Consider the following 14,578-nt stretch of genomic DNA (forward strand, 5'->3'; position numbering starts at 1 on the left):
ATGGTTATGAAGACCCCACCATTACAAGGAATGAATTCCATTTCAGTTAAACTCAATTCAGTAAATTAACTGATATTCCATTTATTGAATTGAAAAATCCCCATAGAAAATAAGGGCAAATCATCAATTTATGAACTAAATTTAGTTAATTCTCTGAATTCCTTAAGGTTTTTTTTAAATGATTATTTAAAATTTTTTTAAGTTCCATTCATTTAAGACTGATTTGCAAATAAAATCCAGGACATTCTTGAATTCCAAATGTGCTGTAGGCAATTTCTTAGAAATCTGCACAGAATACCTGAAACTCAGGAAGATCCCCTCAGGCACTGCATCTTATTATTGGACTAATAGTGAATGTTGCTGTGAAGCTGGTTTGAATATGACATACAACTATACTTGTGATCGTTTCTCCCCCACCCATCTCACCCCATATTCTCAGCTGAGCCAAGACCAAAGGAAGAACACTCCTCACATAATCACCTCACCTTGTGCTGTCATACGGTAATGGAACACTTATTCTTGGCTTATTTTGATACGATATAAACCATTAGATGAGCTTTAAAAATAGCCCCTTCATTCAGGTATCGTTGATCTTGTGTCTGTTTATTGTCCGATGCATTGCATTATGGATGATGTGGATGTATCTGTCTCTCCTGGTAGCTGAAGAGCCAGCATGGCTTCCTTCACATTGTCAACATTCCTCGGTGTTGCTGTTCTCTCTAGCATGGCTTTGGGTGAGTCCTGATTCGTGTTCTTTCCAGGCGGGAGTGTGATATTGGTAGAGAGTATTTAACAGAAATACTGAAGGCTTTGGACACAAAATGTAAAACAACATTGATCTAGTGCTCTAATATTCTTTACTTTGCTTAACTGAACTGAGTAGTTCCTTTGAGCTGGTTGGACCTGACAGTTTTTCCAGGATTGACCCGTGGTTTTGGGCAGGCACAGTAACACTGTGTGAGAGAAGATTCTGTGTTTTGTGTCTGAGAGATGTGATAAACAAACCAACCAGCAATCCAAGAGTGTTTTATTGTATGTATGTTTTCCTCAGCATCTCACGGAGCTGGGATAGAATTGTTTCAGGGTTCCTGCCCCGATGGTTGGTTTTCCCACAATTGCCGCTGCTTCCGGCACGTTTCTGATAAGAAGTTTTGGATCGATGCAGAGGTAACGTCTTAAAAGACTAGTTCACTTCCTGGTACTTTTAAAGATATTGTTTCCATTAAAGAGTGTGTTTCGCCCGTTGGCCCAGGCAATTTTTTGTGTGTAAAGCCAGGTATTTTATATACATACAGAAGTGTCTGAAGACCCATCAGCTTCACAGTGGGCATTGAAAATAAGGGCCCTTGTGGGTTTGTGCTTTATTGCACAGCATTGACTCCAAACCAGCATGTACATAGTTCTGCCTCCAGAGAATACCCAAATGAAAACCATTTGGTATTACGATCAAATTGCATCTTAAATAGTGCCTTATGCAGAAAACCATGACCAACTAGTAATTTATAATATCCCAGTTTGATGTGGATATGATTGCATCTTTACGTAAAATGTATACTAGAAGTAAGTTAATTACTTGCTAATTATATGGAGATGCTACACGTCGAAGGGCTGTGCACAAATCCTCAAAGTGGGCTGTGTTTGCGCTTTAAGCATGGCATTTACCCAATAATCAATATCAGACATGAAGAGCACACAAAATGTTGAAATGCAGCCTTTAGCAAAATGGCTATTATTGGCTGCATTCGCAAGAATGGGTAATGGTGAAGCATGTTCAAGTGAGTTTGATATTATGTGAGATTCTTGTTACAGGTGGGTAAGGTGGATAATAAACCACTATAAACCAACATGAGCAACTTTTTTTAAACTATGCCATTTTCATAAATCAAGCACAAGCATAACTTGGGAAATTATCTTAAGATTACTTTTAAATCCAACAGAATTTTTATCAAAAAGGCCCCAGGCTTTTGTTTCTTCGTGGGATTTAATTACAATTGATTGGTCACAGTTAGACTCTATGTTGTCATCACCAAGGTTGATCAGAGTTCCGTTACATCCCTACAGATGTCTGATTAAGGGAGGACAGAAACGTTGCTATTCCTGGCTTTCAATAAGCTTTATTTTTTTCAATTAAAAAAAAAATTAAAAGTACAAAGTCATTACAATGTTATCTTAACTTTTATAAGTTTCACGTTTTACACAATTTCCGACAGTAAAAATTGCAGTAATCTAAATTTCTTTGTGAAATTATTTATTTTACTTTTTAACATTTATCTTCTTTCCCTCTCTCCCTCTCTCAGCTAAACTGTGTGGATCTTGGGGGACACCTGGCCTCAGTGCACAGTGAAGATGAGCATCAGTTTCTTCAACAGCTCCATACGAGTTCTGTCCATTCTGAAGACGACCCATACTGGATCGGACTGTCAGACCTGTACAAGGTACTCTCAGAAGGGATCTGCATAATTTGTAGAATCCTCACTGTTTTGAATATGGTAAAGACATCTTGACTTCTGTCGTCATAACTCAGCTGTGTTTGCATGTGTTGTTAAATCTGATGTATTGAACCACTAATACATTTGGAAAAAAATGGATTATATAATTTTGCCACTGTCACACGCCATGTGACAACCCTGGGGGAGTTTTGTGTCAATTCCGGGTGCGCATAGGAGTTTGCTGTATGGAGAGAGAGAGCACACCCACAACAATGCAAAATCAAATAAGGAGCTTCATCCTTCCCCCTCATGGGTTTTTGGATAAAACAATAAATTAAAACAACAAACTAAAACAACAAAAACAAAAGAAAGCAAAACCGAGCTGCAGCTTTTCAGGTGCCAACTCTGCCACTTTTCAGCAGCTGTGTCTTTTCTCTGTCTTCTATGCACAGACAACCAAAACTCTCAGCCCCACACTGTGGACAGGAGTACGCACACACGAAAACAAACACCTTCACCCTTCCCCTCACAAAAACAATAAACTAAATCAACATAATTAAATAAGGACATAAGAAAGCAAAATCTGCTCCTTTTGCTGGATTGAACATCACTGGCACCCTATGTGCGAGCAGCACATTAAAATGCCCTCCCAGTTTATAATCCATGGGTGCCTGATCGAAAAGTGGGGGTCGCTAGATAGCGATGAATATTAACCCCTAACCAACTGAACCCTCTCATACCGTGTGTGTTGCAACATGTATATGCTTTTCTGAGGCAAATGTTTGTGCTGATGCATTTTACCTCTGCCTTGTTCAGAAATATTCATGGCTTTGGACCGATGGTTCAATTCGAAGTGACTTTTCAAGGTGGAATCCCGGAGAGCCCAACGACTTAGGGAATGCAGAGCGCTGTGTGGACTCAAACCATGGAGGTAGGCATTGTCACCTTCTCCCTACTGCAGGAGAAATATAATATAAATACATTGATTCCTCTCTCTCATTTTTTACCCTTAGGCCCGAAAGGCTGGGTTGACAACTCATGTACCAGAACTTATGCATTCATCTGTGCCAAGCGGCTGAATGACTAATGCGGCCGTCAGTACCAAGCTGAACCAGCTCCGTGATGAAGCTGCTTTGCATTACTTTTAATAAAGTTCTGAGCATTCAATACTTGCTGTCTGGGTGTTTTCGTACTAAAACAGAAAACACACAAACCTTTTACAATGTACAAACTGGCCAATACCACCAGAGAATAGAGGCTGTGCTCCCACTGCAGCCAACTGAGACAGCTGTTAATCCTCATTAAATGTGATAATTATAAAGAAATACAATATTAAAATATATAGGTTTTTTTTATTCACAAATGAACCACATTTAATGCATCCAACTGCATATGAAAGACAAATCATGCAAATCCTCCTGAAGACGGTACTGTATGAATTTTTTGACTCAATGCATAGTTGCACGCATTACGTTACATTACATTTATTTAGCAGACGCTTTTATCCAAAGTGACGTACAAAAGTGCATATTAAGGTCATTAGAACAACTACAAAACACGGGTTCGCTAAGGTACAATACTCAGTTCGTACATTTTTTCATAGGCAAGAACACAGTCCAATTCACGCAATGAACATTATTCGACCGAACCTATGCCAAGTCAAACGAGGTGGAAGTACAAGCTACAACACTAGGATCATAAAACTAATTACAATAAGTGCTGGAATGGAGGTACATGCAACATGAGTGGCATGAAAGAGGGGAATTTAAGTGAAATGAGTACTGGGAGTTAGTCCAGTTATGTCAGTCCAGGTATAGTCTGTGTATAGTCAATAATTGCCACAGCAATTATTATTTTCCTTTAAAAGTTCAATTTTCCGCTGCATGGTCACTCAGTTATGCTGTGGAGTGTCCACTACTGGAGGTCTGACTCATTTTGGAAGGCTCCTTTTATTACTCAAGTTGCTGGCTGGGCTTCTGCATCAGTTCCTAGCTGTGCCCTCCCAGCATTTTTCAGTGAAGCTATTGAAGTGATCCTAAGTCCATGACTTGACAAATAATAGGCATGTAAAAATTTTTTTTTGATGTTGTAGTTTCATTTTCGACTCATTTAATCTGTTTTCCATTGCAAAACAGGGGCATGGCTTTTGCCTTTGGCATTGGTGTCATGGGACACATCAGAAGAGGCATGCTCATGCAGGGGACCGTGTTTTAAAAGCGATTTAATTTATTCTGGGGCAAACTGTATTTATCCAGGGACATTGGCAATAACTAGCAGAATACTATAATTAAAACATGGAATAAGAAAATGGTGTGGCAGATTCTAACAGCAAAGTGAATGAATTCCTGAGTCCACAAATGCAGTAGTTGCTGTGACAACATTGTTCTATGACTAGCCATATGATATCAGTAATGGTTTATCATTTTTTATATTTAAATTTACATCATTTGTCATTTTACATCTTCAAATAAATCAATCATAATAGGTTATGAAGACCCTTCCATTACAAGGAATGAATTCCATTTCAGTTAAACTCAATTCAGTAAATTAATTGATATTCTATTTAATGAATTGAAAAATCCCCATAGAAAATAAGGGCAAATTACATTACATTATAGGCATTTAGCAGACGCTCTTATCCAGAGCGACTTACACAACTTTTTACATAGCACTTTACATTGTATCCATTTATACAGCTGGATATATACTGAAGCAACGCAGGTTAAGTACCTTGCTCAAGGGTACAACGGCAGTGTCCTTACCCGGGATTCGAACCTACGACCTTTCGGTTACGAGCGCAGTTCCTTACCCACTGTGCCACACTCCGTCCAAATCATCAATTTATGAACTAGATTGGGTTAATTCTCTGAATTCCTTAAAGTTTTTTTTTTAATGATTATTTTACATTTTTTTAAGTTCCATTCTTTTAAGACTGATTTGCAAATAAAATCCAGGACATTCTTGTATTCCAAATGTGCTGTAGGCAATTTCTTTGAAATCTGCACAGAATACCTGAAACTCAGGAAGATCCCCTCAGGCACTGCATGTTATTATTGGACAAACAGTGGATGTTGCTGTGAAGCTGGTTTGAATATGACATACTACTATACCTTTTGATGGTTTTTGCCCCCACCCATCTCACCCAATCTTCCCAGGCAGCCTTAAAATATTTAAGGCCAGAATCGGCTGAGTCCAGACCAAAAGAAGAACACTCCTCACATAATCACCTCATCTTCTGCTGTCATACGGTAATGGAACACTTATTCGTGGCTCATTTTGATACGATATAAACCATAAGATGAGCTTTAAAAATAGCCCCTTCATTCAGGTATCGTTGATCTTGTGTCTGTTTATTGACCGATGCATTGCATTATGGATGATGTGGATGTATCTGCCTCTCCCGGTAGCTGAAGAGCCAGCATGGCTTCCTTCACATTGTCAACATTCCTCGGTGTTGCTGTTCTCTCTAGCATGGCTTTGGGTGAGTCCTGATTCATGTTCTATCCAGGCGGGAGTGAAAGGATGTGATATTATTAGAGAGTATTTAACAAAAATACTGAAGGCTTTGGACACAAAATGTAAAACAACGTTGATCTAGTGCCCTAATATTCTCTACTTTGCTTAACTGAATTTAATAATTCTGACAGAAAGTTATTTTTCTATGCCTAATTCAGTTGCTAATTGACCTAGCATTCCAGGAATCTAATGAGTGCTTGGTTATTTATTGTAACAGGAATAAAATCCAATCTTAGTAGTTCCTTTGAGCTGCTTAGTCCTGACAGTTTTTCCAGGATAGACCCGTGGTTTTGGGCAGGCACAGTAACACTGTGTGAGAGAATATTGTCTGTTTTGTGTCTGAGAGATGTGATAAACAAACCAACCAGCAATCCAAGAGTGTTTTATTGTATGTATGTTTTCCTCAGCATCTCACGGCGCTGGGATAGAATTGTTTCAGGGTTCCTGCCCTGATGGTTGGTTTTACCACAATTGCCGCTGCTTCCGGCACTTTTCTGATAAGAAGTATTGGATCGATGCAGAGGTAACGTCTTAAAGGACTAGTTCACTTCCTGGTACTTTTAAAGATATTGTTTCTATTAAAGAGTGTGTTTCGCCCGTTGGTTCAGGCAATTTTTTGTGCGTAAAGCCAGGTATTTTAGATACATACAGAAGTGTCTGAAGACCCATCAGCTTCACAGTGGGCATTGAAAATAAGGGCCCTTGTGGGTTTGTGCTTTATTGCACAGCATTGACTCCAAACCAGCATGTACATAGTTCTGCCTCCAGAGAATACCCAAATGAAAACCATTTGGTATTACGATCAAATTGCATCTTAAATAGTGTCTTATGCAGAAAACCATGACCAACTAGTAATTTATAATATCCCAGTTTGATGTGGATATGATTGCATCTTTACGTAAAATGTATACTAGAAGTAAGTTAATTACTTGCTAGAAGTAAGTTAATTATATAGAGATGCTACATGTTGAAGGGCTGTGCACAAATCCTCAAAGTGGTCTGTGTTTGCGCTTTAAGCATGGCATTTACCCAATAATCAATATCAGGCATGAAGAGCACACAAAATGTTGAAATGCAGCCTCAAGGAAAATGGCTATTATTGGCTGCATTCGCAAGAATGGGTAATGGTAAAGCATGTTCAAGTGAGTTTGATATTATGTGAGATTCTTGTTACAGGTGGGTAAGGTGGATAATAAACGACTATAACCCAACATGAGCAACTTTTTTTAAACTATGCCATTTTCATAAATCAAGCACAAGGATAACTTGGGAATTTTTATCAAAAAGGCCCCAGGCTTTTGTTTCTTCGTGGAATTTAATTACAATTGATTGGTCACAGTTAGACTCTATGTTGTCATCACCAAGGTTGATCAGAGTTCCTTTACATCCCTTCAGATGTCTGATTAAGGGAGGACAGAAACTTTGCTATTCCTGGCTTTCAATAAGCTTCTTTTTTCAATTATAAAAATTATTAAAAGTACAAAGTCATAACAATGTTATCTTTTAACTTTTATAAGTTTCACGTTTTACACAATTTCCGAAAGTAAAAATTGCAGTAATCTAAGTTTCTTCGTGAAATTATTTATTTTACTTTTTAACATTTATCTTCTTTCCCTCTCTCCCTCTCTCAGCTAAACTGTATGGATCTTGGGGGAAACCTGGCCTCAGTGCACAGTGAAGATGAGCATCAGTTTCTTCGACAGCTCCATACGAGTTCTGTCCATTCTGAAGACGACCCGTACTGGATCGGACTGTCAGACCTGTACAAGGTACTCTCAGAAGGGATCTGCATAATTTGTAGAATCATCACTGTTTTGAATATGCTAAAGACATCTTGACTTTTGTTGTCATAACTCAGCTGTGTTTGCATGGGTTGTTAAATCTGATGTATTGAGACACGAATACATTGGGAAAAAATCGTATTATATAATTTTGCCACTGTCACATGCCATGTGACAACCCTGGGAGAGTTTTTTGTCAATTCTGGGTGCGCATAGGAGTTTGCTATTTTGAGAGAGAGAGCACACCCACAACAATGCAAAATCTAATAAGGAGCTTCATCCTTCTCCCTCATGGGTTTTGGAAAAAAACAATAAATTAAAACAACAAACTAAAACAACAAAAACAAAAGAAAGCAAAACCGAGCTGCAGCTTTTCAGGTGACAACTCTGCCGCTTTTCAGCAGCTGTTTCTATTCTCCGTCTTCTGTGCACAGACAACCAAAACTCTCAGCCCCACACTGTGGACAGGAGTACGCACACATAGAGAGAGGGAACGCACCCACGTCAACACGAAAACAAACACCTTCACCTTTCCCCTCACAAAAACAATAAACTAAATCAACATAATTAAATAAGGACATAAGAAAGCAAAATCCAGCGACAGCTTTTCAGCTGACTGCTGGTAGCTGGCAAGCTTTTTCAGCTGACCAGCTCCTCTGCTTTTCAGTCCCATTTTCTGTTTGTGCCTTCAGTGTCCTGACAAACAAAAACTCCAAAAACAGACTTTTACATTACATTACAGGCATTTAGCAGACACTCTTATCCAGAGCAACTTACACAACTTTTTACATAGCATTTTACATTGTATCCATTTATACAGCTAGATATATATACTGAAGCAATGCAGGTTAATTACCTTGCTCAAGGGTACAACGGCAGTGTCCTTACCCGGGAATCGAACCGGCGACCTTTCGGTTACAAGCCCAGTTCCTTACCCACTGTGCCACACTCCGACTTGCTCTCTTAGCGTTTGCTAGCAGTCTCGGCCCCATACTGTAGAGAGGAACACAGCTTTAAGCACCTGGACTGATTAGCTAACACATCCCAGGTGAGTGTGTTCTCACCACATGTAAGCGTGGCTGAGACAAGCCGCTTATTTAGTGGACTGAATATCACTGGCACCCAATGTGCGAGCAGCACATTCAAATGCCCCCCCAGTTTATAATCCATGGGTGCCTGATCGACCAGTGGGGGTCGCTAGATAGCAATGAATATTAACCCCTAACCAACTGAACCCTCTCATACCGTGTGTGTTGCAACATGTATATGCTTTTCTGAGGCAAATGTTTGTGCTGATGCATTTTACCTCTGCCTCGTTCAGAAATATGCATGGCTTTGGACCGATGGTTCAACTCGAAGTGACTTTTCAAGGTGGAATCCCAGAGAGCCCAACAACGTAGGGAATGCAGAGCACTGCGTGGACTCAAACGATGGAGGTAGGCATTGTCACCTTCTCCCTACTGCAGGAGAAATATAATATAAATACATTGATTCCTCTCTCTCATGTTTTACCCTTAGGCTCGAAAGGCTGGAATGACATCTCATGTACCAGAACTTATGCATTCATCTGTGCCAAGCGACTGAATGACCAATGTGGCCTTCAGTACCAAGCTCAACCAGCTCCGTGATGAAGCTGCTTTGCATTACTTTTAATAAAGTTATCTGAGCATTCAATACTAGCTGTCTGGGTGTTTTTGTACTAAAACAGAAAACACACAAACCTTTTACAATGTACAGACTGGCCAATACCACCAGAGAATAGAGGCTGTGCTCCCACTGCAGCCAACTGAGACAGTTGTTACTCCTCATTAAATGTGATAATTATAAAGAAATACAATATTAAAATATATAGGTTTTTTTTATTCACATATGAACTGCATTTAATGCATCCAACTGCATATGAAAGACAAATCATGCAAATCCTCCTGAAGACGGTACTGTATGAATTTTTTGACTCAATGCATAGTTGCATGCATTACATTACATTTATTTAGCAGATGCTTTTATACGAAGTGACGTGCAAAAGTGCATATCAAGGTCATTGGAACAACTACAAAACACAGGTTCAATAAGGTACAATATTAATTTCGTACTTTTTTTCATAGCCGAGAACACAGTTCAATTCACGCAGTGAACATTATTCGACCAAACCCATGCCAAGTCAAACTAGAGGGAAGTACGAGCTACAACGTTAGGATGATAATACTAATTACAATAAGTGCTGGAATGGAGGTACATGTAACACGAGTGGCATGAAAGAGGGGAATTTAAGTGAAATAAGTACTGACAGTTAGTCCAGGTATGTCAGTCCAGGTATAGTCTGTGTACAGTCAATAATTGCCACAGCAATTATTATTTTCCTTTAAAAGTTCAATTTTCCGCTGCATGGTCACTCAGTTATGCTGTGGAGTGTCCACTACTGGAGGTCTGACTCATTTTGGAAGGCTCCTTTTATTACACAAGTTGCTGGCTGGGCTTCTGCATCAGTTCCTAGCTGTGTCCTCCCAGCATTTTTCAGTGAAGCTATTGAAGTGATCCTAAGTCCATGACTTGACAAATAACAGGCATGTTAATTTTTTTTTTTTGATGTTGTAGTATCATTTCAACTCATTTAGTCTGTTTTCCATTGCAAAACAGGGGCATGGCTTTTGCCTTTGGCAGTGGTGCGATGGGACACATCAGAAGAGGCATGTTCATGTAGGGGACTGTGTTTTAAAAGAGATTTAAGTTCTTCTGGGGCAAACAGTATTTATCTGGGGACATTGGCTGCCCTCTGCTGGCAGGAGAGATTGGATTATTTAATATTTTCTTAATTGAAACCTACCTTTATTAGCAAATTTGTAAAAAAAAAATAAAAAAAAATCATTGACATTTGTTTTATTAGTACAAGAAAACTGAACTTTTCCTAACCCTAACCCCCCCCCCCCCCCCACACACACACACTCAAGTATGGACCTGTATGTTACCAGGCCAAAAGAGACATTTTCTTTTTTTTCATCTCTATATTTCTTTGTAAATTTAAAAAGCCAATGGAACTCAGCAAGAGACACTTAGGCCCTGAATGTTCTATTTTCCTAACAGTGTGGTGTGTGCATTGTTAGACTACAGAATTCATAACTTAATGTATTCGACCCAACCCGTGCCCCTCCAACCTCAATGATATCAAAGTGGCCATTCTGTTCACCAGAAACAATAGAATTCCTTCTCGTTTAATTAACGTCTTATGCAAAGGCAAGACCACCTAACATATAGCTAATTCAGATATGATTTAAAAGCTCCAGCTATGGAGCTGTAAAAACTATCCCTCGGTGGTTTTATGAAGTGTGTCTCTTCATTGAACAGTGCATTACATTGTAGGTGATATGTCTAACGTTCTGTCTCTCCTGACTTTTGAAAATCCATCATGGCCTCCACAATGTCAGCGCTCCTCTGCGCTGCTTTTCCTTCAGGCATAGCTTTGGGTTTTCTTGTATTAGCTACAGCAAGGACCACAATGGAAATAAGTCTTGTGACTTTTTTGTGTTATCCTTGATGCTCTTTTAATTGTGCATGTACATTGGTGTTTGCAACCATGTAATTGTCCTTTTAAAGTGAATCGTAAAATAAACTAAACTAACCCCCCCACTAATGGTCAACACTACACATGGATTGATAAACCTATCACTTATTCAAACACAGTGCAAAAATGTTAAGAAAAACATGTTTCCAACGTACAAAAATGGCAAGTTATTCTTACACATACAAAGCACGGTCTACAAATCAATTCAAACTTGCCAAATACAGGTCTGCCAAAAGTATTGATCTCAAAATTTGACCAAGTTACAAGAAACAATATTGGCTTAATATCTTAATATCTTAGACAAATTAAACAAGCTGCTTTCAAAAGCAATTCCAAAACATGTTACTTGAAATAATTGAGGAAACATTGGGTACCACTGCTTTTGAATACAGCTTTTTTAATTTGCGCGAATTAAGATGGCCAACATTGTTTCTTGACCTAATTTTGAAATCAATACTTTTAATGGTAAGCCTGGATTTTGCAAGTTTGAATTTATTGAATTTATTGACAGTGCTCTGTAGGTGTGAGTAACTTGCCATTTTTGTACATTGAAAATGTGTTTTTCTTCAGATACATATTTACTCATTGTGAACTTCTCTTCCCCTACTTACCCCTCAGGTTTACGGTTTACTAATGCGAAACACGTCAAGAGATTTTGAAAAGTAAGAGAGAGAGTTCAGACATATTTAATTCTGTTGAATGAGAAAAATTCAAACAATGGTATCTGTAATTACCTATTTCTACAGGCTTTTTGAATGTCTTTCCGAAAGGATAAGTGAGCCTCTTCAGTTGGGATGCTATCTGTAAAGGAAACAGGCCTTTCCCTAAAGCTATTCCCATTGCCTATAAAGCCGATGTCTTGAGCCACACATAGCTGTTCATGGAGATGAGTCTGCAAAAAGCTTCACAGCTCCTTTGGTACATAGGGAAAGGACAACAGACAATCTTATTGTCAAGGCTGAGTTTCACATACAGAATGAAAATGTTTCTGATTCCCTCAGGTTAGCAGCATTTGTACCTGCATGAATTACCACTGTTTCCACATTTTAATTCTTAGAGAAGACATGCTCAGCATGGTGTGCCATGTTCAGTACTCTTGCACCAGGGAAACATTCAACAGTCACTTTTCTCATTGTTAAAATATTGTTAAATACTGTTTAATAAAGTCAAAGGTGATAAATTAATATAAGATGTTTAAGAGATACAAAATAAAATAAGGATTGCGAACTCTGAGAAAATAAGACTAAGATTTAAAAGGACTGAAAGCAACAAAGAAGAAAAATGTCCATGAAAAAGTTCAACAAACAATGGTTCAGGATGTTGTGGGCTTGTGGCCTAATGTGCATTTCAGTGGAGGTATATCCAGGTATAGTGAATCAAATCAGGTCTCACAACTAGGGTAGCTCCAATGTTGGCAGATTTTAGGCCTAGGCCCTAAATTCTAGATAGAATTTCTGAGTCTCAGCTCTGTCTGGATTGGCAGGCAAGAGGCAATACTTCTCCAAAATTGAATAAGTTGGATTACTTAATTTTTTCCGATCCTCAATTGGTTGTGGATCTGGCAACATCTCTGGTTACTTGTGGTCACAACAGTTTGTTTTCGTACTCCAAATCCCAGCATTCCGTTCGAAACAAAGCTGGCACTACTGGCTTGCACTGCATGCAGCACCTCATTAGATATGCCAGTATTTAAGTTAGAACAGTGCAAGTCTGCGAGGAGCCTGATAGCATGAAGGTAGACACTGTGTTGTAGGAGTAAAAAGGCCAACATGATGCTGGGATATATACCCAAAAGTAAAGAAGTTATACTTATATTATACAATACCTTTGTCAGACCACACAGGAGTAGTGTGAAGTTCTAGGGACCAAACCAGTAAGAAAGCTATATGCTCTGGAAAAGATTCAAAGAACAACAACCACATTGGTTCCTGGTATGAAAGATAAATGTTATGAGGTTTATACTAAACTTGAAAAGATGCTTAATTTTTTAAAGTTTATTAAAATGAGACTTAGGGGCAACTCTATAAAGGCTTTTCTATTAATTAAAGCGATTAACAAAGTGAACTACAAGATTCTTCAGGTTGAGTTGCGTTAGAACAAGGGGGCATAAATGGAAATAAGTGAAAGGTAAATTTCTCACCGAAATTAGAAAATATCCCCCCTTCCCCACAGAATCGTCACTGACTGGAATAGCCTGCCAATTCATGTAGTAGAGGCTCAAGGTGTTACCAAGACCAGGCTTCATACAGTATTAGATACTATCTCTTTCGTAGGTAAACCAAGCACTAGGTAAACTTTAGCGGTAGGAAAATGGCAAGCATTGTTAGGCTGAATGGCCTGTTCTCATTATATTATGTCATATGATGTTATATTATAAACAGAACACAAACATCATGTATGAGAGCAACGTCTAAATCAAGTGAATTAGTTTGTTAGCCAGTCCATGTATCAGTTGTGTAAGAAAATTTAAGAGCATTCAGAAATTTGTGCCAAGTATTTCAACCTGATAAGGTAAATAACTGAACAAATTTAAATCCGTCCATCGAGACTGCAGACACAGCCATTGCAAATACCACAACCCTCAGTAGATGGAGACAACGTTGCATTTTGGAATACTGTGATATTTTGATAAGAAAAAGGAAAACTTTAACAGCAAATCCAGAAGACAGGTACAAGAATTAAATGACAATATGTAACTGCACGCCACAACTTGAGGGATAGTTTCTCTCCAACCTCTGTTAATTGAAATACTTTTTACAAAATATTAACCAGGTTTTTTTTTTTTATGAACTCTGGAAAAAAGTGGATGCATGACCAACAGTGAAGAGGCATTATAAATAAATCGTTGACAGACGGCCGTTTGTTAATGTACACCAGCATGTGCATTTTTTTCTTTTTCACCCTATGGTTTGTAAAAGTGGAACATTTGTCAGCCCCGCCACAGCATGCATGAGCAAAAAATTGCAGTAAGAGTTCAATCCTCAACTGCGAGCTGTGTGCTCCCGAAAGCATCAACGTGGTATGAGCAGGTAAATTGCAAAATTGCCTGAGGTTTTATCCGGGGGTTGGTGGTGCTACCACCAGGAGATAAATTAAATCTTTCTCCCGACTTGCAGTGGTACTGGAATTTGTTTAGTATGTGAACCAAGTTTGCACAGTAAAAAAAAAAAAACGTTTTAAAAACACGAGTTTCCCCAATTCAGACTTCGCTCAGTAAATCGTCTGTATGAAGGCTATAGTAAAACACAATACTGTAACGCTTAAACTGTTAGTGTAATGAATTATTTATGAAT

General features: G+C 38.6%; 2 protein-coding genes across 2 annotated transcripts; both read left to right on the plus strand.

Annotated features, from left to right (window-relative positions):
- The first annotated feature begins 452 nt into the window (after positions 1-452).
- Positions 453-3,596, plus strand: LOC118234657 (lactose-binding lectin l-2-like). Its single transcript, XM_035431349.1, has 6 exons — positions 453-501; positions 661-734; positions 1,052-1,167; positions 2,298-2,435; positions 3,246-3,360; positions 3,443-3,596. Exons 2-6 carry the CDS (start codon positions 674-676, stop codon positions 3,514-3,516), a joined length of 504 nt encoding a protein of 167 aa, XP_035287240.1. The 5' UTR covers positions 453-501; positions 661-673; the 3' UTR covers positions 3,517-3,596.
- Positions 3,597-5,505: 1,909 nt separating this feature from the next.
- LOC118234663 (lactose-binding lectin l-2-like) lies at positions 5,506-9,402 on the plus strand. Its single transcript, XM_035431366.1, has 6 exons — positions 5,506-5,677; positions 5,837-5,910; positions 6,353-6,468; positions 7,577-7,714; positions 9,048-9,162; positions 9,245-9,402. Exons 2-6 carry the CDS (start codon positions 5,850-5,852, stop codon positions 9,352-9,354), a joined length of 540 nt encoding a protein of 179 aa, XP_035287257.1. The 5' UTR covers positions 5,506-5,677; positions 5,837-5,849; the 3' UTR covers positions 9,355-9,402.
- Positions 9,403-14,578: the final 5,176 nt, after the last annotated feature.

Source organism: Anguilla anguilla, chromosome 8 (assembly GCF_013347855.1).
Source record: "Anguilla anguilla isolate fAngAng1 chromosome 8, fAngAng1.pri, whole genome shotgun sequence".
NCBI lineage: Eukaryota > Metazoa > Chordata > Actinopteri > Anguilliformes > Anguillidae > Anguilla > Anguilla anguilla.